Source organism: Lissotriton vulgaris, chromosome 1_1 (genome assembly GCF_964263255.1).
Source record: "Lissotriton vulgaris chromosome 1_1, aLisVul1.2, whole genome shotgun sequence".
Classification (NCBI taxonomy): Eukaryota; Metazoa; Chordata; class Amphibia; order Caudata; family Salamandridae; genus Lissotriton; species Lissotriton vulgaris.
This window is the reverse complement of record NC_141685.1, coordinates 1,922,376,081-1,922,400,617: the sequence shown is the minus strand read 5'-3', so window position 1 is coordinate 1,922,400,617 and position 24,537 is coordinate 1,922,376,081. Positions and strand designations below refer to the sequence as shown.

Sequence of the window (24,537 nt, the reverse complement as noted above, 5' to 3'; positions counted from 1 at the left end):
ATGTGTTATTAAATTCTGAGTTCAGAGAGACTAAACTTTATTTCTCAATCTTGTCCCAATGGAAGTTATACTTATAAGATGTTACAAAGTATCTCCCATTCTATCATATGGGGCAGATTGCCTTTCAGTAATGAAAAACGAAGTTGGCAGTATTTCACTATCTAGCATATCACACACACCAGTACATGTCCTACCTTTCACATACACTGCACCCTGCCCATTGGGGTACCATGGGCCTGCCATATAGATGTTTTACATGTAAGAAAAGAGGAGGTTAGGGCCTGGCAAGTGGTGCACTTGCAAGGTTGACATGGCAGTTTAAAACTGCTCACAGACACAAAAGTGGCAGGTGTGAGACACCTTTTCAGGGATACTCATGTAGGTGGCACAATCAGTGCTGAAGGCCCTCTAGTAGCATTTGATTTGCAGGTCCTGGCACACTTAGTGCACTTTACTAGGGACTTACCAGTAAATCCAATATGCTAATCAGGAAGAACCAATTGTAATAACAATTTACACAGGGAGCACTTGCACTTTGACACTGATCAGCAGTTGCAAAGTGCCCAAAGCATCCAAGCCAGCAAAAACTAAATCCAGCACAGCATCAAAAATACAGGAGGTAGAGGTATAAATTCTCCAGAACCATGCCAAAGATGCCAAGATTAACAGTTCTAAATTAGAACAGGGCATTAAGTCAGTGTATCATAAAAACATTTTGTCAAGAGATTGTGAAAGAATGTACAATCCTTACAGATATTAAAGCCATGGTCGAATGAGGGTAAAGTTCCAGCAAAGATAGTTGGGAATGGCCTAATGGAACAGAAAACCTCATTAGTTCAGAAAAGGCTCATGTAACTCAAATCGGCACCATCAGCTCAAGAGTGCTTTAGCACAAAGGAAAAAGCTAAACACTTACAAGTACCTCTTCTAAGAGGAAAGAGGGAATGCTGTATTGTTGAAGAGCTGCTGGTCAGGGATTAGCTCTTCACTTTATTCTATGCGACCCTTGCACTGACAGTGCCGTTTCAATCCCCGATTCTGGCCCATTTTATTTGTATTTATTATTGTCTGATTCTTCATGTATTCATTTGCAATAATCTCTGTTTTTCTAAGTCATCAGTGAGTTCATGAAAACCTTGGCTTTTGTCATTCACTTTGTATTACTTTCTGACAGGACTAGGACTATAAAAGAATTCATTATTATTGCTGTATTCGATCACCATCACCGAAGCTGTCAATTGGCACCCTAATGTTTTTTAATTGTGTTTTTTCGTATTTATTTTCTCCAAGTTGCGCTCAACATGATTCAAACATGCAATTTTGCACAAAACTATGGTTGCCCTGACTATTGGTGTTATCATTAATAGCAGGAGTCTTCCAAATCTACAATGCAGCATTCCCTATCGCCTCTTAGAAGAGCCACTTGTTAGGGTTTAGCTCTTATTTTTATTTCTTTATTTTTGGAGGTTTCTATAGCGCTGGCCAGACCCGAAGGTATCGGAGCGCTTTACAGCATTTTGTCAAAAAACAGTTAGGTAACATTAAACACATTATTCAACGGTGGGTATCAGTTTGAGCTACTGCACTCTTGTGCTGACGGTGCTGGTTTGAGCCCCGATTCTGGCCCGATTTATTATTGCCTAATTTTTCATGTATTTGTTCACAATAACTCCCAACAAGCCTGTCTTGGTCCTATTTATCCTGTATGTAGCTTCAGGTGCTTTTTATTGTTGTACGTTTTAGTGTATTTCTCACCATTCCATGATCTCCTTTAAAGGCTTTCCTTCACCAAGTGGCCATGCCCCATGACATGCCCACAGCTACGCCTCTCTTGGAGAATGTAGCGCGATGGAGTGTCTTCCTCTATTTCTTCCAGCTCGGTCCCGCCGGTGGGTTCTTTATTGACAGGCCCTGGATCTGTAATTGGGAGATCGTCATTCTGTAACTGTGCATGGACTATCCTTCTCCGTTTAGGATAAGAATAGTACTTTGTGCCCATATTGTTAAAACACATTATGAATGAGTCTTGCCCTAATTAATAAGGTTTTTTGTTCCATTAGGCCATTCTCAACTATTTTTGTAGGAAATGTACCCTCATTCGACCACAGCTTTTACAGTGTACACTGGTAAGAAGTGTACGTTCTTTCACAATTACTTGACAAAATGTTTTTATGAGACACTGACTTAAATGCCCTGTTCCCATTTCTTTGAAGAACGCATTGTATCTACAATGGTGGGCCTTCCTCAACACAAATCCTCCACACAGGACCGGCTGTGTTGCCTGTATAGGTCAGCACACATTATACCGTGTGTAATGAGCTTTGGTTTACCAGTAATAAGAGAGACCACTATCCAGCAACACAACCAGTATGTAGCCTTCACTTCTCATCTGTTATTTGCTACACTCTGCCTTGTCAGCCTACTCACTAATTTTTGCTATCCTCTTAGTCTTCCAGGTTATTCTTCAGTCCTGATGAGACCCTAGCATCCCCAATTAGGGTTGAAACCTCGTAGACATTTAAAGGAGACAGACCGTTGTTGTGTCCAATAAACACATTGTGTATTTACTTTTTGTATCTCATGATTGAAAGAAGGGCTGGCTGTTGCCCGAGAGAAACCAATGTATTGTTCGTACTCACCCATGTGACTCTTTTTCTTTGTCTGGTCTGGTTTTTACACTTGGGATGTTTTTACAAGTCTTTCCAACACTCCCTTCATCATATATGTGATGAGAATCGTTTTTTCATGTATTTCTAAATAAAATTTCGGTTGGCTGAATCGAATTGGATAAAGAAATTATGGAAAACTGGTTGTCAGAATTTTATTTGAGCTTGTGATAAGATTAAGTCTTATCAGAATATATGTCTGTTCTATTATAACGTATTCTATACAGATTATGTCTGCACAGAAAAAAGTTTGTGTAATCACATTGTGTTTGAAAATGACTACCAAGTGAACACCTGTTCTTAGTGTGCGATGATCAGGAGCATGAAGCACTGTAGAAATGCAGTTGTAATACAATACAGTACACTACCAGGGGAAATTAAGGAAAAATTGTTTTTTCAAAAGTAAATATGCTACAGAGTTCAGAGAACTCTATAATTGCTGGTACAGATTAAGATGAATGCTACGTAAGCACGTTTAGTTGACTTTTCATTCTGAAATATATAACTTGATTTATCTACTGGCCTAGAGACAGCTTTCACAGTCTCTTTAGAATCATGTGATAAGGAAAAAGAAAAAATAATAAATATTAAAATATGAAGAGAGACCTTTAGCAAGATGTTCCCATCCACCATAGTTTGCTGGAAGTGGCATTAACACTGGTCAGGTCACAGCCTACACTGAGAGGGACAATAGGGCAACCCCCTTAATCACTCCTCTGCTGGTAGTATGCCCATTTTCGAGCAGTAGTGAGGGCAGGCATTTAGTGATGGGTTGTTTCCACACTAAGGTGAAGCAGGTACCAAAATGCAAAAAAAGGTCCCTTTGGTAGACAGTTGCACAGCTGCAAACCCCGAACAGCAGTAGCAACTGGACCTGGGCACGGCTGCACTGAGACCAATCACTAAGGCTTCTGCAGTCTGCTCACTGCCTTCAGCGTGAACAGCGTTGGGCTAATGCAAACCAACTTAGCACTTAGCTTCTGCATAATTACCAAGATGAAATGGGAGAACCCTGGAAGCAAAATATGATACTTCATAAGTGCTCAAATCGGTTGCAGAAAAACGAGAACACAAAGTTTCAGCTAAGTTCTCTGTCTGCACCCTTTGGGCCCAGGGCATTGTAGTCTCCCATAAAGACCCAGATGGGCCTAGTGAGACGCAGAGAGCAGAAATGTGGTAAGAACGGTGTGCTGCACCTGCCCACAGCCTCGGACTGCTTTTCATATCATTCTACGAGATGTTTAGTCACGCCTTTTTCCTTATCTATACAATTATGTGGGATATGCTCATGAGAAGATGGGAACAAAAATAGGTCTGGGCACCCAGAAAAAGTGACCCATGTAGCCCCTGACCTATTGTGAAACATTACTTGAACGGCATCATGGAGACTATTTATAAGACATTCATGGTAAAGTTAGTGTTTTAAAGCTGGTAAGACTTGATGCCTCTAGGTAATGCTTTCCGTGACAATAATTAAAAATGGAAGCATTCAAGCATAGAGGATTGTTTGTTTGTTCAGACTAACAGCATTATTCTTTCATTACTTGGCATTTACAGTAGAGCAGGTCTGTGCCTTCCCCACCCTGCATAGAAAGACCTATGCTTCCTGGGCACCCCTGTCACTAATCAGACCTGTTTTCCTGCAGCATCCACACCTACCTGTGCTTCTTACATTGTTGCCAATGACAACGACGAGGTTCCTGCACCCTCCAGAATGGGGGAACTGTTCTTATGGAACATTCCCCAGAGCTAAACTGTGTTTTCTTAACTCTTTTCAAAGGAAAGTGTTTGCCTGAGGCACCTTTCCAAATTACAGACCTGCATCTACTGCATTCACCCCTTAAAAGGGAGGTGCAGCCTGACCTTGATTGTACTGGATGTTGCAGCCCAAGGCAGAAGTCATGGCTCCTATCAGACAATGTATGCAGTGCACAGAATGTGTAAAATGAATGCATCCAAAAAGTAATGTATGTGAATGACTTTTTATTCTCCGAGTACCTTTTTTTCTCAGTTCTGCATATTATTATTCATAATGTTTCTGAACTTGTCAGTTGTATAACATTTCGTAGATGTAAAAATCAGAAAGGGAAAAAGAGGTCATAACCCACCCTCCTCTTATGCAGTGTCACAATCAGAAAGAGTCAACCTCAAGTCATCTGGGGCAGGCCCACTATGTAAAGAGGACAGAATTTTTCCCTAAAGAAACTCTCATTCACTGAATGTCAAACAGTGAATTTTTTCGTCATCAACTACCTCCTGGCCCTCTGAGGGTCGGGCATGCTGCAGCCTCTTTCCTTGCAAGGGAGCACTTTTGTAAGGAAAAGAGGTATGGGATCTAAATGAGGTAATATTTAAAAATGCATAGGCAGTGCCCAAATAAGTATTTTTTCAATGGTCCGTCTGACCAGGTTAAAAACTCGGGAAAACAGACTAGTTGGAGTTACTGTCACTCCTTGGCCGTTAGTTATGATTAACCAGTTTCTGCCACGTACTCCAATCCAGTGACTTTTATCAGGATCAGCATGTCCCTATTAATACCCTTTTGGGAAAGGGTGGCTGTTGAGGGGTGATACCCTGAAACCTGTCTCAGGATGCTTCTTGTCCAGTGAGGAAGTGCCTTGGCAGTTCGGGCTGGACTGTTACCATGGGGAGCAGGATCAAGAATGATTTGCATATGACTGGGTCGGAACTGGGGTGACGTGGGGAGCAAAATAAGGATGATTTAACCCAGATCTGTGACTGGGGTGAGTCTGTCAAAAGTTTCAACACTCTGTCCATCATTTTATTTTGTGATGTTACAATGTGCTTCCTAAGTGGCTAAGGGTATTCCCAGATGTGGGACCCTTGCTCGCTACATCGCTGGATTCAAGTTAGCCTGGATAATGAGGGATGATACCCCAAAACCGATCCCAGGATGCTTGTTTCCGGACCAGGGAGAGCCTGGCTTGGCAGTACGGGCTATGGGGAGCAGGGTCAAGACTGATTTACATACCACAGTGTCCAAACTGGGGTGACATGGCACACAAAATAACGATGGATTAAACCAAGATCTGTGAATGTGGGTAAGTGTTTGAAAAGTTTCAACACTCTGTCCATCATTTTATTTTGTGATGTTGCCTGGTTATATATGTAATCATTTATACAATGCCACACATACACTATCATAATAACCTTTCTTAAACGAGTGCCTACTTATTTAGTAGATACATGGTGCCCCTGAGGGAGCTCCAGAGGGTAGTGTTCACAATAGTCACAGTAATCCTGGGTCCCCACTCAGACCAAGACCCATTCACCTCCTCCGAAGCTTGCACATTCCCTAGAATAAAATTGGTTTTTCTGTACAGCACCTTAGTATAACTCAGAGGAGGTGTGTTATTAAGACTAGTTAATCAATAAACAGTTTCTGTCCAGTTAATGATCCCCTCACCTCCTCCATATTCCAGGTGCCTTCTTTGTCTAGTTCCCCAGCGTTTTTCTCCATTGCTGCGACCATTAACCTCATAGATGCTAGTAAACATCCCTCCCCAGTGCTGCGCTGTCCATTGGAACCAGTGCTGAATGGACGTCCAATGGTCGTGCGCAGCACTGGGGAGGTAGTGCCGCCGTCGGCCAACGCACCGACGCAGCACTTAAGGGGTTAAATAATGTTTATCAGTGCATCTCAGTAACATTCTGCTTGTAATTCCAGTACAGGACCAACATCAGCACCTCCTGCTATTCCAGTCCAGGAACCTGAACCACAGCACACCTTGGTATTGCAGTGCTTGGGCCAATATCAGAGGTTCGTGATGCACTTCAGTTCTTTCCAAATACATCACTGCCTTCCATAACTGCCAAGTGGGCCAACTTTTAGAATTCTTTAGACAGTTCTCCCTTTCTGATGAACATCACATTCCATCCTTAAACCTGTAGTTTTGTTTATAGCATTGGAAAAATGGGCTGAAAAATCTATTCTTGCAAAGTGCTGATGGAGAGAAAGCCATGCCTGGATGGTGGTATCACACATGACAATGTTACCTGACAGCAATGCCCTTCACTTTCAAAACTTTGAAACACACATGGGAGTCTTAAAGGTATTTAATTCCGAAAGTGCCATTTACTTCTACTTAAATCAGTGCTTAATTTGTGAAAGAAAGAGAGCCAATGCTCAAAGCTGTGGTCAGCAAACAGTGGCTGGAGCATTAAAATGTTGGTGCACCAATTACCAAGGCTGATAGTTTTGCATTCAACTCATGCCTCTTTAATCCTCTACCAGACACCCTGATGCCCTTTATCTTACTCTTTTCAGATTTCTGCTTTCTCCCTGTGTAACAGTTTTTCCGCCTCTCTTTTCCTCCTTATTTACACTTTGTTTTTCCTTCTCTTGCTCACAGGAAATGTCTAATGCAGAAAAATAAGCGTCTGTCGCCAAAAACAAGAGTCTGTCCTCAATAATAAGTGCTGGTGGCCCTCACCAGCAGCCTCTGGCTCAAATTAAGCACTGACGTCAGCCCTGACTGAAGAAAACCACAGAATGCACCTCAACCCAGCAGCACAACCCCCTTCTCATATTGTCATAAGTATTGTATAAAACATGTATGACTGCACTAGACTTGAAACTCCAGTACAAAATGAAATGGTACTCGCAGGCAGAAAGGGAGCAACAGATGAAGGCAAGGCAGACGCTGGGAGCTCAGGTGTCGTTTCTGAAGCTTGGCTGGTGAATCAAAGGGCTATGCAGCAGACGCACTTTTCTCAAGATGTTCCAATCAAAACTTTGGGCCCAGCATTTATTCTTTTCCAAATTAAGCAGAAGGGTTGGTGCTAGGACACACATGCATGATAGTGTGTGTGTGTGTATGTGGCCTTGGTGGAAAGAGTTTTGGTGTTGTGCGTGATGGCAGAGAATGCTCAAACCATGTTGCAATAGTTGTCTAGATATGCCTACTTCGGATGGATACTTCTACCTGCAGATCACTTGCATTGTAAGTATCTCCCAGGTGCCAGACGGGATACTTTGGGTTGTTAAAATCTAGTTTGCGACATCAACATTATTGGCGCCATCTTGTCCCTTTTCAGGCTCATATGTGCGCGTAAGTAGCAGCCATTTTGAATGCCATGGCCTCTCTGCCCACTGCCGATAGCCAGCGCATCTTTCTCTCTCTGCCTCTGTCCATCACCACCCCTTGTTGTTTAATTATTTTGTCCACCATAAGCGTGGAAGGGTATACTCAGATGTGAGTCCCTTACTCATTGCACCATCAGGATTCAAGCAAGCCGGGCCGAAGACGGCTGTAATGCCAGAAACCGGTCGCCGGAAGCTTGTTTCCTTCCCAGTGAAAGAATTGGCTTTGTAGTTTGGTTTGCCCTGTTCCCATCACGCACTGGGACAGGAACAGACTAATTTGCATATAGCCAGGTTCTGAGCTGGGATGGTGCAGTGAGCTAAAAAACGGTGTTGGATCTAGCCCTGATCTCTTGACTGGGTGAGAGTATTCTGCTTAATTCAGAAACTCTGTCCATCACCACCCCTTGTTGTTTAATTGTTTCTGAAGCTTGGCTGGTGAATCAAAGGGCTATGCAGCAGACGCATTTTTCTCAAGATGTTCCAATCAAAACTTTGGGCCCAGCATTTATTCTTTTCCAAATTAAGCAGAAGGGTTGGTGCTAGGACACACATGCATGATAGTGTGTGTGTGTGTATGTGGCCTTGGTGGAAAGAGTTTTCGTGTTGTGCGTGATGGCAAAGACTGCTCAAACCATGTTGCAATAGTTGTCTAGATATGCCTACTTCGGATGGATACTTCTACCTGCAGATCACTTGCATTGTAAGTATCTCCCAGGTGCCAGACGGGATACTTTGGGTTGTTAAAATCTAGTTTGCGACATCAACATTATCGGCGCCATCTTGTCCCTTTTCAGGCTTATATGTGCGCGTAAGTAGCAGCCATTTTGAATGCCATGGCCTCTCTGCCCACTGCCGATATCCAGCGCGTCTTTCTCTCTCTCCCTCTGGCCTCGCAAGCATCCCCCGCATGCTGACAACCCCCGCTCTCACATGCTTGAGCCATAAACCTCCCCCTTCAGCGCGACCCTGCCTCGGAGCCACATCCCGTACCCAGCTAACACCTTCCTCCATCCCTTTCATGATCACGCATCCTTTGATGAACCCCCTTTCCTCTGTGCCCGATTGTCCGGCTCGGTGCCAGGCCACCACCTGGCCCTGCGGATGCGGTTTATTGCCCCCATACAGTAGGAAGCTGCCCTCTTCAAAGGATCTACAACTGATCAAAGCCCCCACCACATGAGATCCGATCGGCCGCACACATTCCAGGAACCGGCGGAATGTCCAGCTGCGCGACAGTCATCACCTACTGAGATCGGGGTGGGGACTTCTACTGTAAATGTGTGTCGGAACGGGCTTGAAGCGGGGATTCCGAGGATGTCTTTCCGTACTTCAAAGTGTTGACAAAGATATGTTTCATGTAATAAAGCCATAAACCTGTGTATAAGAGGCCAGGCCTCAGAGATGCGGTTAGATAACCTCGAGAAGATACCCTGTTGTCTGATTTGACGTGTTCTGCTCCGTCGGAATAAACTTCTGTTTCCTGCCTTCCAGTCTCCAGCGCCTGCCTCTTTGTTTGATAATCTCTAGTGGTATGAGAGGCGGCTAACGCCGGGCAATACTTAAAGGTTATCGGTCAAAATCGGCCCTACCTTTTACAGGGTTAAATAGGGCCCCTATGCCTTCAGGCATCACCCTGGACATGATGTCATGGAGCACTCTGTATATGGTACCACCCCCCCTGCACTGAATGTCAGTACCTTTCTTCCTGTGCCTTCAATGCACAACTTGAGCTGCTCTGCTTGAAACATTTCTCCACAAAATGTAAATACTGCAGTGTTTTTGACGGTTTGTCTCCACTCTCAACGCAAGGTGTAAGTGTTCAAGTGATGTAACCAATACCACAAACAGTGATTGCTCTCAGAACCCACATCTGCCTCTGGTTCCTGGAGGGCAATCACAACTCTGGGTCATGGAAGAAGTGCGGCTTCATACATGCCAATGCAATCTAGAAGCGGGCAGTGGAGCTCTTCATGGCATGACCTTAACAGGATCACAGGATCAGTAGTTGCTCAAGGTCATTCCCCTACTACAGGGCATCAATCAATCAAGGATTTATAAAGTGCAGTAAATCACACATGATGGTCTCAAGGAGCTGGAGTTGCTATTTTTTTTCTTTTCTTTTCAATGAGGGAGTAGGCACTCAAAAAACGTGAGGAAAAGCAAGGAGAAAGCAGTGAAGGTAAGGGAAAACCAGTGAAAATGAAGGGAAAGCAAGGAGAAGGCACTCAAAAACGGGTTTACAACAAGGAGAAAACAATGAAACAAAGGGAAAGCAAGGAGAATGCACTAAAAAAACGTGAGGAAAAGCAAGGAGAAAGAAATGAAGGGAACAATAAACCAGTGAAAATGAAGGGAAAGCAAGGAGAAGGCACTCAAAACGGGTTTAAAAGCAAGGAGAAGGCACTCAAAAAACGTGCGGAAAAGTAAGGTCAAAGCAGTGAAGGCAAGGAGAAAGCAGTGAAAATGAAGGGAAAACAAGGAGAAGGCACTCAAATATGGATTGGAAAAAAGGAGAAAGCAATGAAAGGAAGGGAAAGCACGGCGAACACACTCGAAAAACGGGGCAAAGCAAGTAAAAGACAGGAGCAAGAGCGATGCAGCAGAACAAGGTGAGCTGGGCCTGGGACCTTCTTAATGGGGTCGTGTTGATCCCCTCATGAAGTAGGTCCTGGGAGGAGGGAGGAGTGCAGTAGGAGGTGGCAAGGGCTAGGTAGAGGCAGAAAAAGGCAGCAGGCAGGAGCAGCAGAAAGGGAAAAAGCAAAGAAAAAGTAATGAAAATGTGGGGAAATCAAGAAGCAAGTACTCACAAAAAGGGGGGAAACAAGACAAAAGCAATGAGAACGAAGGAAAAGCAAGGAGAAGGCGCTCAGAAAATGGAAGGGACAAAGAGAAAACAGCAAAAACATGGGAAAAGCAAGAAGAAGGCACTCAAAAATGGGGGGTGGGGGGCAAGAAGACAGGAACAAGAGCAATGCAGCAGCATGGGAAGAGCTAAGCCAATGTTGTCACTGGTAACATAGGTTACTTGCAGTTGCCATGGGGACCTCTACTTTTGTTCGCCACGAGCAACTAGGCCTTCCTTTGGCGGAAGACCAGATGGAACTTGCTCTGCTTTTGCTGTGGGTTAACACTTGGGGAAACACGGAGGCAGCCATAGTAAGATCTTGCATTTCAGATTGTTTGTCTCTGGATGGGGTGGCTCGGATCACTTAGATCGCATATTTGATTAAAGCTTTTGAAGAAATAGTCTTCTAAAGAGTTGTTTGATAACTCTCATGCAATTACTTTAAAATGTAAAGAGGAAGTTAAACTACGCTTTTGCAATCATTGTAGGGATCTGAGGTTACAGAGAGCCTGGGTTTTAGTGTCTGTTGTAAGATATGTAACAGCTTCAATTACAAGTAATCTAGAACCCTAAATGTCCTAGATTATGAACCCTACCTTTCGCTGCTGCCTAAACCTTTTTAGATTTGGTTTTATTCACTCTGCGGTTGTTTTCCCTTTACAATGTGCATGGTCACCGGATTACCCCCATGTTGTTGTAATTATGCTGCAAATCAAAGCGCATGTCAGAACCCAGGTGCTCTACTTGTGTTCCTCTTTTGCGTGGATAACATTAAGAGGTCATCAGGGAGCTTGATGTTTTTACAGAAACTCTGTAGTGAAGTAGTGTGGCTCACTGGTTAGAGGCGGCAGACCCGAGAGCAGAGAACAGCCCGGGACCAGGGTTCGATTCCCGGCGTGGCAGGTTTCTGGACCAGGGTCAGCGGACTCGATAATTCTCTTGCCTTGGTGCCCACTCTGATCAGCGATCACACTCGGCAACTCTGGGCATTAGCTTGCCTCATCTTCACTAACGGCCCCACCAGACCGCCGGGGATGCCTGGTCTCACCCTGGAGATACCCATTAAGGGACCATCTCTCAGGGAAGCCAGGAAGGGTTTCGCAGCGGTCGAAGCGCCTTGGGACCCTCCGGGTAAGTAGTGCGCTATATAAATGCCTATACATTACATTACAGATACCTGTTACGCGTTTCTAAAATGTTATTCGAAGGGTATTGGCAATTAGGAAAAGTTATGAAGTCCTTGTTGTATCAGTGTATTATCGATGCTTTCACCATGCTGTGTTCCCATTGCTCCATCTTATGAATTGTGTACCCGTTAACTGTGAGGATCCTTTTAATCCCTTCAATTTTAGATGAACAATGTATTTTATCCTTTTTTGTGCTTTTTTTTTACTTTTATGGCTTCAGATGAATAAAGATATGAAATTTAAAATGACGTGATTCCATTTCTTAATTGTTTCTTTTTTATTTATTGTAGCAACGTTTGGGGTTGAAGGGTGCGATTTTTAGAAGTGTGAACTTCAAATATGCCTTTATATGCATGGACATTGCAGCCTAAATGATGCATGTAACCTAAGTGCAATTGCAAGGACATGACCAGATCCGCTTGAGATGATAGATTAGAAGAGAGGATAACATGCTACAACTTTATAGAAGTTGTAGGACATGTGCCTTTCCTGCGTGGTAACACCAGACATTTTGCCTTTTTCTACACCCTATCTCGGATGGCTTTAGGAATCTATGTGCTATACCAGCGCTAAAAAGTCGTAAAGTCCTTCCACTCTAAATCATGACTTGGAAAGTTAAATGTCATATGTGGATTGCAGTGCCTATTAATACCAGCCACATATATGACAAGAATATATTTTGGCCAGCAGCAGCACTGTGCTCGAACTAGGCGGCATTTTAAATGCACTGCAGTGGTAACTTTGCATTTGGGAGAAGCCTGTTGCTATATATATTTATGTCACCTCTAAAATGTCCTTGTATGCCCACCGAGCATGGTGCTAATATATAAAAATAGAACATACTAAACATCAAAATGTGTGTTGCCTCACAGTGATATAAAACACAAAGCTGTTTTACTTTATAGGCTAGGGTAGATTTTATAGGCCCAGGTGGGAGTAAAATCTTTGTTTCCCGCCTCCACTTAGGAAAGGGCTAGTAAAATGTTTAAAGTTATGTCCTGCTTAGTTTTTAAACTCTGACTTAATGGTGATTTTAGATATCCGAGGCAGATAAGCAACTTTAAATAAATGCACCACAGATTGCCTGAGTCAGAGCTGACTTGAAATATTTTCTGTCACCCATCACACCTCCAGAGCTGCTTTACACATCTTTGGCTGGGTAGTTCACAGCTATGACTCAGAGGTCAATGGCTTGCCCCTGGACCCAGAAAAAGTCAATTGGTGTTAGCTGCTTAACACTTAGCAGAGCTTAGTTATTTGGACGTGGTAATGAACAGTTGGTGAAACAAAAGACATCTTTAGCACTAGCTCATTGGACTTGAAGAGGACAAGGATTGCTTCTCTTATTTATTCCTAAGACCCTCCTTGACAGGCTCTAGCCACAGTACCAGGGAAAACAGGTTTGACCCTGTCCAGCAGGGGAGAGGCCAAGAAGCTAAAGACAAACCATGTTGGTGGCAGTTATTAGAATTGGGCAGTAGAATTAGTCACTGGCTAATACACAGGATAAATTGGCATCTCTACCATCACCTCCTCAGAATCTTTCAGAGCCTGGGAGGACTTCATCTGAATAAGATGGGAATGCTCAAAGAAGAATCCTGACACCAGGTTCCTGAAGAAGAGGGATAAACACGTACTCCTGAAATCTGCTAGCGCTCTGAAACTGCTCTCCCAACTTCTGCTTCAGGGACACAAAAAGGAGAAGGACTACGTGCTTCTAGAGGGCCCAGCTGACTAAGAAGGACTAGACCATAAAAGAGATTAGGCTACAGAGAGACCTGGTGGCCATAGAGTTCATTACAATAATCTTTCTCAGCAGATGGAGACCAAGGGCCTGATTTAGAGTTTGTTGCGTTGGTTACTCCGTCGCAAACGTGACGAATATTCCATCTGCCATATAACAACTGCAAATGAATAAAATGCACTTGTTATATGGCGGACGGTATATCCATCATGTTGTGATGGAGTAACTCATCCACTGAACCCTAAAGCAGGCCCTGTGTTTAACTGGGACAACCACCTTGATGAATCCAACCTTAACCCCATTGCAGTCATTCTGAAATTGTGCCTAGAACTTGGCCCACTGAAAACTTTTGTCCTTCCACAGTGCTTGACTTTTTCGAGACGCTTTTTGGCTTAAAAGTTCAAAAGATCCATATCTCCAGTTCCTCTTAGCCTATTTTTATGACCTTGGTGTCTTTTTTATCATATAATTGTTCTATATTTTTCTGAATTGGTTTGGAGATGGTATTGTGTTGTGTTCTTTACTTTAAAATTGTTGTTGCTGCTTGAACTTAGCACACACTTTTCTGGGAATGGGCTGTTGCTTATGTCCTAGCTACCATAGGTTAAGAACAAATTCTCTCAGAAGTGGGGTTTGATCTGGCCAGAGTTTATTAAGTTAGTAGTAGAGACCTCTCTACCAAATTAATACCCCATTCTGACAGAGCCATAAGCACATCTTGGGAATTTGTATCCAAACAATGTGACAGCAATGGCCCTAGTAATGAAAGGTAACAGACATTTTCCTTGCAACTTAGTTAGATTTATTCAATGCTCTGCTGACTGAAGTATAAACTGATACAGCAGTGATAATGTTGAGTTCATTCTTGGTCTCAAGTTTCTGCCATAAGATAGAACTTCTTGCTGGAGCATGACTATGTTGTGACATGTGGTACGAGATTCACTACTAGCAACGATGATGACTGGAGAGAGAAGAAAGGCGAGGGCTCTGAAGATTTCAGCCCCAGAAAGTGAGTATCTTAAAAGTAAGCAAAGCCGGAATGTAAGCAGGCATAAACAAAATCATCTTGCGATATGAGGCAAAAACATTTACAAAATACTGCTGGTGCTGTGGAATAGACTCCCACTAGCTGGCTCACTACAGAGGTCCTATTCCTTCTCAAAATATGGAACATATTAATGCCGTTGCTCTGATCCGGGAGCCACTTCACGTGTAGGCAAAGTCCTAGCATGGCTAGTGCACACAAGGGAGATATCAATAGCATTTATGTGAACCTTTCTGATCACCAACACATTTAGCCACAGTTCATGCACTTAATCCCATCTTTTTCCTTTGCCCATTCTAGTGGAGTGAGACAAACTCTTTATTAGAGCATTTTTCACAGAGCAAGAAGGAGCAGGAAAGGACTTGGTTGTTACCCAAAGAGACAAATATATTTCATAACTTTGCACAACTGAGATTGTATGCTAGATTACAGGGTTGCCATGTATGATTGCCATATAGGTAAAGTGTTTACTTACGTTAAACAACGAGCTAAACAAAACCAATACCTACCGAAGAGCTGATTTTACCACAATGCCCCAAAATATGTGTCCACCTTATATAGCGCGGTAGCCTATCCCACATGCGCATATGAAGATCACCAGTCACAAGAATTATCACGCTTCACGTTGCCTACGTTTTTAACGATGCTGTAGCAGTTATTAAAACTGAACACAAGTAAATATAATGTATAAAACAACGCCATGCTGTTGGGTTGTAAATTACACAATACACTGCATGATGAATTAAGTTGTGGTTGTCAATCAAATATGCATGTGCACGTTGCACATTCTCAGTAGCTCGTACAGTACATTTTAGTAGTTCACACCCAGAGACCAAGAGGAATGCATGTTCTGCTTCCAACATATGCGCTACCCACCTTTCCTCGGAACGCTCGCCCCCTCTCCATCATCCTCACACGCTGCTTTCCAGTCTAGTAGCTTCTCCTTGACACCGTTTTCTGGTGAGTTTTCATCTAAAAGTTCCAATGTTTTATACGATGTGTTCTTAGAGCAGCCTTCACAGTGCACCGCCACACCCATATAATACAACGAATGTATGTGTATAGAAAAGTATGTGTGCTTTCGGAGGGTCTCGGTAACTTGGCATTTCAGCCAAACTTTACTGACGTCGCAGTTTGGCCTCCTTTGTCCATTACAAGCGGTCATTGCATATTTGTCCACCCACAGACGGAGAATGCGCGAGAGGGCACACTTGCCGCGTTCATTAGTTTCTTTTCCAAATGAAAGACACAAAGACGTGAATAAACGCCACTCTGTGTGTCAGTGCACGCAGAGAGCAGTGGGGCAGCGTGCCCAGCTGCGAGCTTCCATTACAGGGCGCCAAATATGCAGATCACACAGGAGACAGAATGGAAGAATTGGGAAACCAAAGCGAGTAAGAATGTTGTAGAGCAATTAATTGAATGATGAGGATTCCTGAAGTTTCATAAAATAAACACGATTAACGCTGATTGGATGGAACATGCCAATGAAAGGGCACAAGGGGAGAGTTCATGTATTTTCAAAGAGGCACGTACCTTTTTCACTTCCATTTACACAATGCGGCGGCTTGTTTTTGTCTATGCTGTTGAAGCTTTGACTTCTCCGATTCAAACTGGAGGCTCCCTGGCCCTTGGCACTGCTGCCCGCAGCTGGCACCCTCGAGGGCCCTGGAAGTCTGGAACAGGAAAATCGACAATTAATTTCCTAAGCCATAACAAAGTGTAAATTAAAAAAATTACAGCGCTGGTTTGATTTTAGGACCTTAATCAGAGAATGAAAGGCAATTTTCACGCACTCTACAGTCATCAGTCACAGTCCTCGGGCGCTGCTTCTGCAGCCGGCAATACCGCGCAGTGTGAGTGGACAGGGTTAAACTAAATATAACTGTCAGTATCAATTAACAGCATAGAAAAGTCAATAAGGTGGCACCCCAGATGCTGGAAACAAAACAACAGTTTACAACAGTGAAAGCAAATTCAGCTAAATGTGATAGAACTGGCGCTGAAGGGCAATCCAAGGTCAAGTAAACTGCTTTACTGACAACTCCACCCTACCAATGGCTGAGGGGACTCTTTCTGGCGGCCCATGTCTGCAGAAGTTTGTTGACGGTCATGTGATTCCAAGCACTGAGTTAATAGCATTAAACGTAAATGTGAAGAAACGTATATTTCACATTTGGTAAGTTTTTTCTCAGTTTAGCAGTTACGTAATCTTGATCAATCAGTTTTCATTGAAACTGGCAATTGCGACTGTTGTATGCCAGTTGCTGTATCAATGCGATTGGTTTAAAACGGGGGCATCAAGCCCTCTCTTTTATAAATGAATGTCATTCCCCCTTTTTTTTTATGGCGTCTTTTTAGGGTCTCCTACTGCAGATACACCTGCTGTCGCAGAAGATAAGCTGACAGCTCCTCTCAAACACATAGGAGTCTATCCAGTAGTACTTTCAGGTCACATTTGTAATATTCAGTTGGAAGACTATCTGACTTGTTCTCCCCTGCATATTCAATATTACTACCCATATTTCGCCGTCAGTTAGTAATGCATCCAGTTCATCTCTGTCCCCAGGTATAAGCCTAAGAAGTGTAACTCTTTCTAAGTAGTCTTGAGTATGGTCAGAGTTGACTATTGCATTTTGTGTATACAAATCCTGAAGGCATTTGTGGTCACCCCACTTATATATTCCTGGGAGAAACACTGCACACCATGTTCATCTACTATTATCAATATCGGTCTCTGGGATGTTGCTTCTGAATAAGTAAGGACAGCCTTTCTCCAGATTTGCCTCCTTCTCTACGTAACCTCTGCCTAAAAGATCTGTAGGAGTCTCTGTCCAATCTACTATCCAGGGGCCTCAGTTATCTCTGTTTCTCAGTAAAGAATATTTGAGCTCCCTCGGAGTTCACTGGAGTCTCCTCTTATTGGGCTATATTCCTAGCTCCAATTTTTAATATCTGCTCTAAGTTGTGCCGAAGATCTGCATATATTGCTTAGACACAATCCACATATTACCGTCTTCATTACATCCAATTAAATAGCGAGTAGAGATGAGATATCTCAGTTATGCCTAAAATACTAAGGTTTTTCCAACATTGCCCTAAAGTCTGGGTCTAGGTGGACCTCTTTCCTTAACCTCCATGATGTAATGCGGACAATAGGGCGAGCATGTGTATATGTCAAATAGAACCATGGAAGGTTGAACAGGGATAAGAATATATTAGGACAAGAGATGGCAATATACTAAAACTGGAAACCAATTTATTAACTAATAACCAAAGAAAATAGGAGTAATAGCACAGCAAAAGAAAAAATTGAGGAAAAAAGTTAATGGTTGCAGATACATGTCAATGGGAACATTAGTTATCATTGGCTGCTATTAAAGTCAATGTAAGTCTATAGGAAAGTAAAAATGTAAATAAAAATAAAGGATATAAGAAGACTGTTTCTTTTTTAGCTGGCCTTGATAATACATAATCCTATGGATAAGCATATTTCATGGATCACATTATTGGGTTCTAGTTGATGTTTGAAGTTATCTTAAATTGAATCATTTTTCAGCAGAAACATGCAGAAAAATGTCTCCAATAGAATGTCTAAAAAGCTTCTACCACTGAGGCCCCAACGAGTTGGTATGAAGAATTTTGGTCATCATAGTGAAGAGATAAGAATAAAAAAGCTCCAGGGGGTCAACGGTGTTCTGCACTGGCTAATGTTTGATTCAAGGTCCCAACATCCTGAGTGGGTTCTCCTGCTAAAGACTCTTGTTGTGCAACATTAATGCACTTTCTGTTCTTTTGTTCCTACTATCAAAAATACAGTAAGTACCTTCTGATACCATTTTTTAGAGCTAAAGGCATAAAAGATTTTAATGTGGCTTTTAAGTCTGTCTTACAGCTTAAAGATGATGGATTAATATACCGTGTGTGTACCTTTTTAAAAATGGCTATACGATCCTGTATTTCTATGAACTAATTTTTATCCATATGAACTATGTTATCTCAATAGATTGGGAGGAGGCATCTTTGCACTTTGCACATTAGCACCTTAAATTTATGCTGCTATTTGTAAATATGTGAATTACCTTTCCTCTGTCTTCATCGTAGTAAATATGGAGATAAAGATAACTAATTTACTTCATCTTTGGCTGCTATCACATTATGTACTTTATTTAGATAGTCTAACAATTAGGATTTATGCCCTATGCACTTTAGAAAATGTGTGCTTAATAAAATGCTGCTAAAGATATGTTCTATGTATATATTGCTGCTACTCTAACGGTGACTTCTGTTTATGTATATTTTATTAGATAGAGTTACGGAAATAGACAGGAATTAGTGGATATGGACATTAATGATATCTTGGATTTTTTTGTCATTGTTTTTATTAAGGAAAACGTAGTACAGTTATTTTATCTTTTTTGACCATGTACGTAATTATGTGTATGCTTTTATGGATAATGAATATCCGAATAAAGGTTATTTTGATTTGATTGATTTGACTCTTGTTGAGCTCTGACAAAAAGTTCACCGCACAGCAGGTTGGGCGAGCAGAGGAAATTCAAGCAGGCCACCACAGCCTCTTGTTGAGCTGGCTAAGCTCATACCAGAAAGGTTTCTTAAAATTAAAAAATACTTCAATCAGAATGAAGCGCTGGGGTAGGACTATACAATTACATCTTAGTTGGACTGTAGCAGTCATTTCACAAAATTGCCAGATTGAAAACCACAAGTTTGAAAGTTCTTTCGCAGATATGTTTTATTATTTAGCAGTGACAGTATGATGCTCAGGAAAGTGGACAATTGCCGTTTTGCAGACCACAAATCATTGAGTAACCAACAAACACAAATTCTAGGTTGCTTTATTCATAACCAGGCAGGACTGCATACTGCAATTAAGAAGGTAGGAGCTGTACGGTGCATGGATATGGCACCGGAAATGTTGGCAGGAAGGGGGGGGGCGGCACTCACACCCATGCATTCACAAACCCACACACATACATGCGTTCACAAAACTCACTCACAACAAATTCATACAATTTATACATACACACATGCAGGAATCATTCAAAAACATAAAACTTGCCTGCCGTTCAGCTCATGGAGAGAAAAGCTTTGGAGGTCCAAGGAGGGTTGGGACTGCTGCCTTCTCTCATTGGCTAAACGTGTGTCAGCCAATGAGGGGAGGCAGCAATCCCTCACTCTTCACAGAGCGGGATGGGGTCAGGGAGACTTGCTGATCCCACACCCCACCCTGTTACGAGGTGCCACTCAGTCCTTTGCACTTCAGGGCTTAAAACTGAAGTGCCAAGGTGCAAAGCAATTAGTAAAACTCTCTCTCATTACAAGGGGGAGTGCCTTGGGGCACTTTTGCTAGGCTGAGGAGGTCACGCCCACAAGGCTTTGAAATCCTCAGTCTGACAAAGTTCAGCTCAGGTTGCCAGGAACAAATTTAGAGCATGCCTAATTTATGGCTGCTTAGCCTGAACAAGAAGAATGCCTGTCAGGCTGACTTTTGCTCAGTGTGACAAACACTCTTCTTCTCCAGAAAAAAAGGTGAGGGGCAAGGCCCCTCGGCCAGTATGGATGGGCCATGGCTGGTTCATGGGAAGAAATGGCGGTCACTATGGCCCGTCTTGTCCTGAATGATGCACCCCAACTACTGATGGAAGTTAGCCGAGGTGAGTGATGGGCATGCAGCAAAGCCCACTAACCAAATCATCAATAAACTTCAGGATATAAAAGAAATGGTCCTCACACAAGGCATAACTAAAAGAATGCATGCTTAATTTACAACTCAGCTTGGGTGGGCTAGGACCCTGGAATAACATGCAGTCAGGTGAGAAAATGTTTTAAAAGTCAAGAGGTCCGGTGTGTAGGCACTACCAAAGAGGGACTTAAAGTAAGTGCTAAAGGGGCTGACTGGTACCAACCAGCACAAATTAACCAAGGCACTACATTGGGGAAACTGGCAAATACTGGTATTTCTGTTTAGTATGTCATAGCTTGGCCCCTCTGACTGTATGTAATGTACATGTGAGTTTTGGGTACAGGATAAGTGGGGTCCACCACTGCCCACATTTATGTAGCCCCTAAAATTGTGTGGTGCTTCGTAGGGTTTATTGGTCAGTGTTGCTGTCTATGTTTCTCGCTGTATGTCTCTTGAACACTGCTCTAATGATACACCCACTTTGCAGAAATCTTTGTAGAGTGAAGTACACCATCTGGCTTTAAACTCACTTCCTGAAAATACAAGACTTAAGATAAAAAAAAACCAAGACACTGTAGACTGTGCAATCCCAACGAATGTAGTGCTGATAAACCAAACAGACTTTCTCCCCGATATGGAAACCATAGCAAATATAATATTATATTAGCTGATAGAAAAGGCCCTTAGTAAACACTCTAGCAAATGCCTACTTTGTGAATTTAAAATCTGCTGTGGACAAGTTCCAAACAGCAGCCTTGTGGTCATATCTATACTGATGGGGTATTTCAGAAAAACTCTTAAAAAGCCATACAACTTTTTTCTAACAAACACATGGATATAAGTGAAGCTTGGAGACAGGAGTAAATTTAAGTAAAGGTTTGCATTTCAAAAGTCTTTGCATTTTGCCCCCATTTAATTTCAATTTTACATTTTTCCTTTAAATCCCTAAACAACCCAAATGTGCACGCCTCTAAGCAGGGAACGAGAGAAAATCTCATCCCTACAATACACAATGTTGTCCTACCAACCAAAACGCCAACTGGCCAGCAACACCTGATAACATCAATACATAGATATAAGCTAACAAATGGCATGGAGATCATGTTGAGCAAACAAAAGGTAGTAATTTTGGCAAGAAAATAAAGAAACCTGTACCTCATACTTGAGTAAAACAATATTGAAAGGTAACCAGAGTACTAATATCTTGAGATAATTGTTAACCATCATAGTGCTTTCTACCCTCAACAGGCACTTTTAAGATCAAAAGCACACAACCTTGAATTTGCATTCGATAGACTATTGAATGGGGCTTGTCATTAGAACCAATATAAAAAGTCATTAATACCAAATTCCTTCCAGCAATTACCTATTCATTGTAATTGTATTTATGTATTGCTTTCTACCCCTGACAAGGCTTTGAAGCGCTTTTTGGCAAGATGCATGCTAATCCGAGACCCAAAGTGGATTAATGGTGGATTACTATAGGAAAGTATAAGTTGTTAATTAGGGCAATGGACATGTGAGTATGTTAGTTGGGTTGAAGAGGATAAGGGAGGGATAGAGGAGGAAAGAGTATAGAAAGGGTTATTTGGAATATAATTGTAGTAAAATGAGGCTTGGGATGAGTCAGAGAATAGGGGTAAAGGATATATTGAAAGAGATATAGGATAAGACTGAGTAATGAATTGGAGAGAGTTGAAGTTTCTTTTCCTACAGTGAGTAAAATAATAAATATATAGTTACATACCTACATAAAAAGGTATACATGTACAAGGAAAATAATAAAGAGATATAAGGTTGTATTATATAAAGTCCCATATAAACATGTATGGATAAATGTTTAGAAACTCACACTTTCAAGTGTTGCTGTACATAAAGCAAGCTAAGTTATTTATTTGTTATTACGTTTTTGGGTAATATGTTTATTTATATGTATTATATAGTTTTGATATTTTTATATTTCTTTATATTTTACCCCTATATTTCAATAGTGTAGCACTTCGATACAATTATTATGATCATATTTACAGATTGTGATAGATAAAATAAAACAGAGACCCATAAGCATATTATCAAGTAACTCATATGCAAAGTGTGCAGTGAATACACATGTTAAGCATAAAATGACAGCTATATATATCATAAGTAATATATACATTTGTTAAGCACACCTATTAGAATTTCTATATATATTTAAACCATAAGTAGTATATTTATTTGTACAAAGAAATGCACATTTCTCTATACATACATGTAATCAAATTAAACCTATTTACATACACAAGCTCACACGGCACATTTGTGTTTTGAGTATGGTGGTCATGTAGGAAAGAGGCCAGAGGAACTCTGGTCCCATCCCTAGTATGGCACTCACTTGTATGCGTTCCCTTACTGAAAGAAAACAGCTTCCATTCAAAGTTCATTAATCATTCTTTCTTTTTATTTCATTGATTTTCGTGATGTTCTTTTTTAACCATTTGATTCAAATTTCATCATGATTGTATTCCTCATACATAATCAAGCATTATCGTAAGCGTGTCCAATGCATTTCGGGCATTAATGGCATGCCCTTCATCAGGGAATAGACACTAGAAGCAATGATATAAATCAACATTAAAATGGGAAATAATGATGTTTGCAAAGTAGCAGTAAAAAACATAGACAGTAAATGTGCATACAAAAAAACCATTGTCACATCATATTGTGCCGTTTTTAAAAAAATTGGTAGGTGAGAGATTGTGAAACCTCATGCATTGTGGATGTAAAAGTGTGAGTAGCAGTCGTTCACTTACATGCCTGTGTAAAATCGGTGTTGGGAATCTAAAAGAAATCGATAAACGGAGAGGGTACATCAGGTTCTTTAAATAAGGCTAGCAAACGTGGCTCTCCAGTATGTTGGGTAAGCGGTGAAACTAACCTGAATGGTTAAGAGTTGAGAGAGTTCTATCCGGTACGTGTCTCCAAAGAACGCCGGTGAAAGCGGTGGCTTCCCGCGTTACTATATTCAAAACATTGGGGGTCACGTGATGTGTCACGTGTGACAAGGCTAGAAGACATACTGCGTTTACGATCGGATCGGGTTGTGAACGGTCGAGTTCCAGCGGAAGAAGATTACCGTTTCTTAACGAATAATATCGTATCTGTGATCACTGATCACATGATCAAAATGTTCATGTGAAAAAATAGATAGGTAAAAAATAGTGAGTTGAATAAATAATAGAATACGGAACCTGGAATCGAACTAGCTACGCATATGTTTACCAAATGCGGTAACCTATTCATGTGGCTACTGTGCTGTTTAAGTAAAAGGGTAAGGGTTAGGGGTGTGTAGTGTCGAAAGGTGCATGGAATATACACAATAGTAATCAAGTCAGTCTGCAGAGCAATTATATCAAAGGTAACAAGAAAATTCGATCCTCTCATTTAAACCCATGGGTTTCTGGGTTGACAATTTATGAATCCAGTAGTTCTCACGTCTCAAAAGAAATTTGTTGTTGTCTCTCCCTTCTTGTTTAAATACAGTTTCTAGGACGATGAACTTTACTTGTGAAACATTATGTTGTTGTTCTACAAAATGTGCAGAAAGAGCTGATTTCAAATTTTTGAGTCTGATGTTAGATTTATGTTCAGTGAGACGCACCTTGATGCGTCGCTCGGTTTTACCGACGTACATCTTCCCACAGGGGCATTTGATCCCATATATTAGGTTACTGGTGTCGCATGTAGCGTTTACTCGGAGTTTAATGGGATTGCCTTGACTGGGATGGTTTATGCTGTGCCCCCTGATGATGTTATTACAATGTCCGCAATTCAGACAGGGTTTAGTTCCTGTATATGTGATGGTTTCTTCTGGTTTGAATTGTAAAATTTCTCCTAAATTCTTTGCTCTGGTATATGCAAATAGTGGAGGTTGGCTGAATGCATTTCTGAAATCGGGTTCCAAGTTTAGGATTGTCCAATGTTTCATAATGATTCGCTTGATTTTTTTTACTGCTGGTGGAATATTTTGAAACCACTACTGTCCGTGTCTGTTCAGACCTCATGGTGGGTGTTAAAAGTTTGGATCTTTCAACATTATAAATCCTCTTTTTGGTTTCCTCCACTAGGGTTTTTGGGTAACCTCTTTTCAAAAATTTATTGGACATTTCATTCAGCCTTTGGTTGAGTGTTGTTCCATCTGACGTAATTCTTTTAACCCTAGCCATTTGTGAATACGGTAAGTTTCTTATCAAATTA

General features: G+C 41.7%; 1 protein-coding gene across 2 annotated transcripts in view; it reads right to left on the bottom strand.

Moving 5' to 3' along the window:
• The window catches only part of NAV3 (neuron navigator 3), a 1,035,010-nt gene that overhangs the window by 627,575 nt on the left and 382,898 nt on the right, over positions 1–24,537 (bottom strand). For both annotated transcript variants that reach the window (XM_086919576.1, XM_086919578.1), the window contains exon 7: positions 16,131–16,270. In XM_086919576.1, coding sequence (XP_086775702.1) covers positions 16,131–16,270 — 140 coding nt within the window. The remainder of the gene's footprint in view (positions 1–16,130; positions 16,271–24,537) is intronic.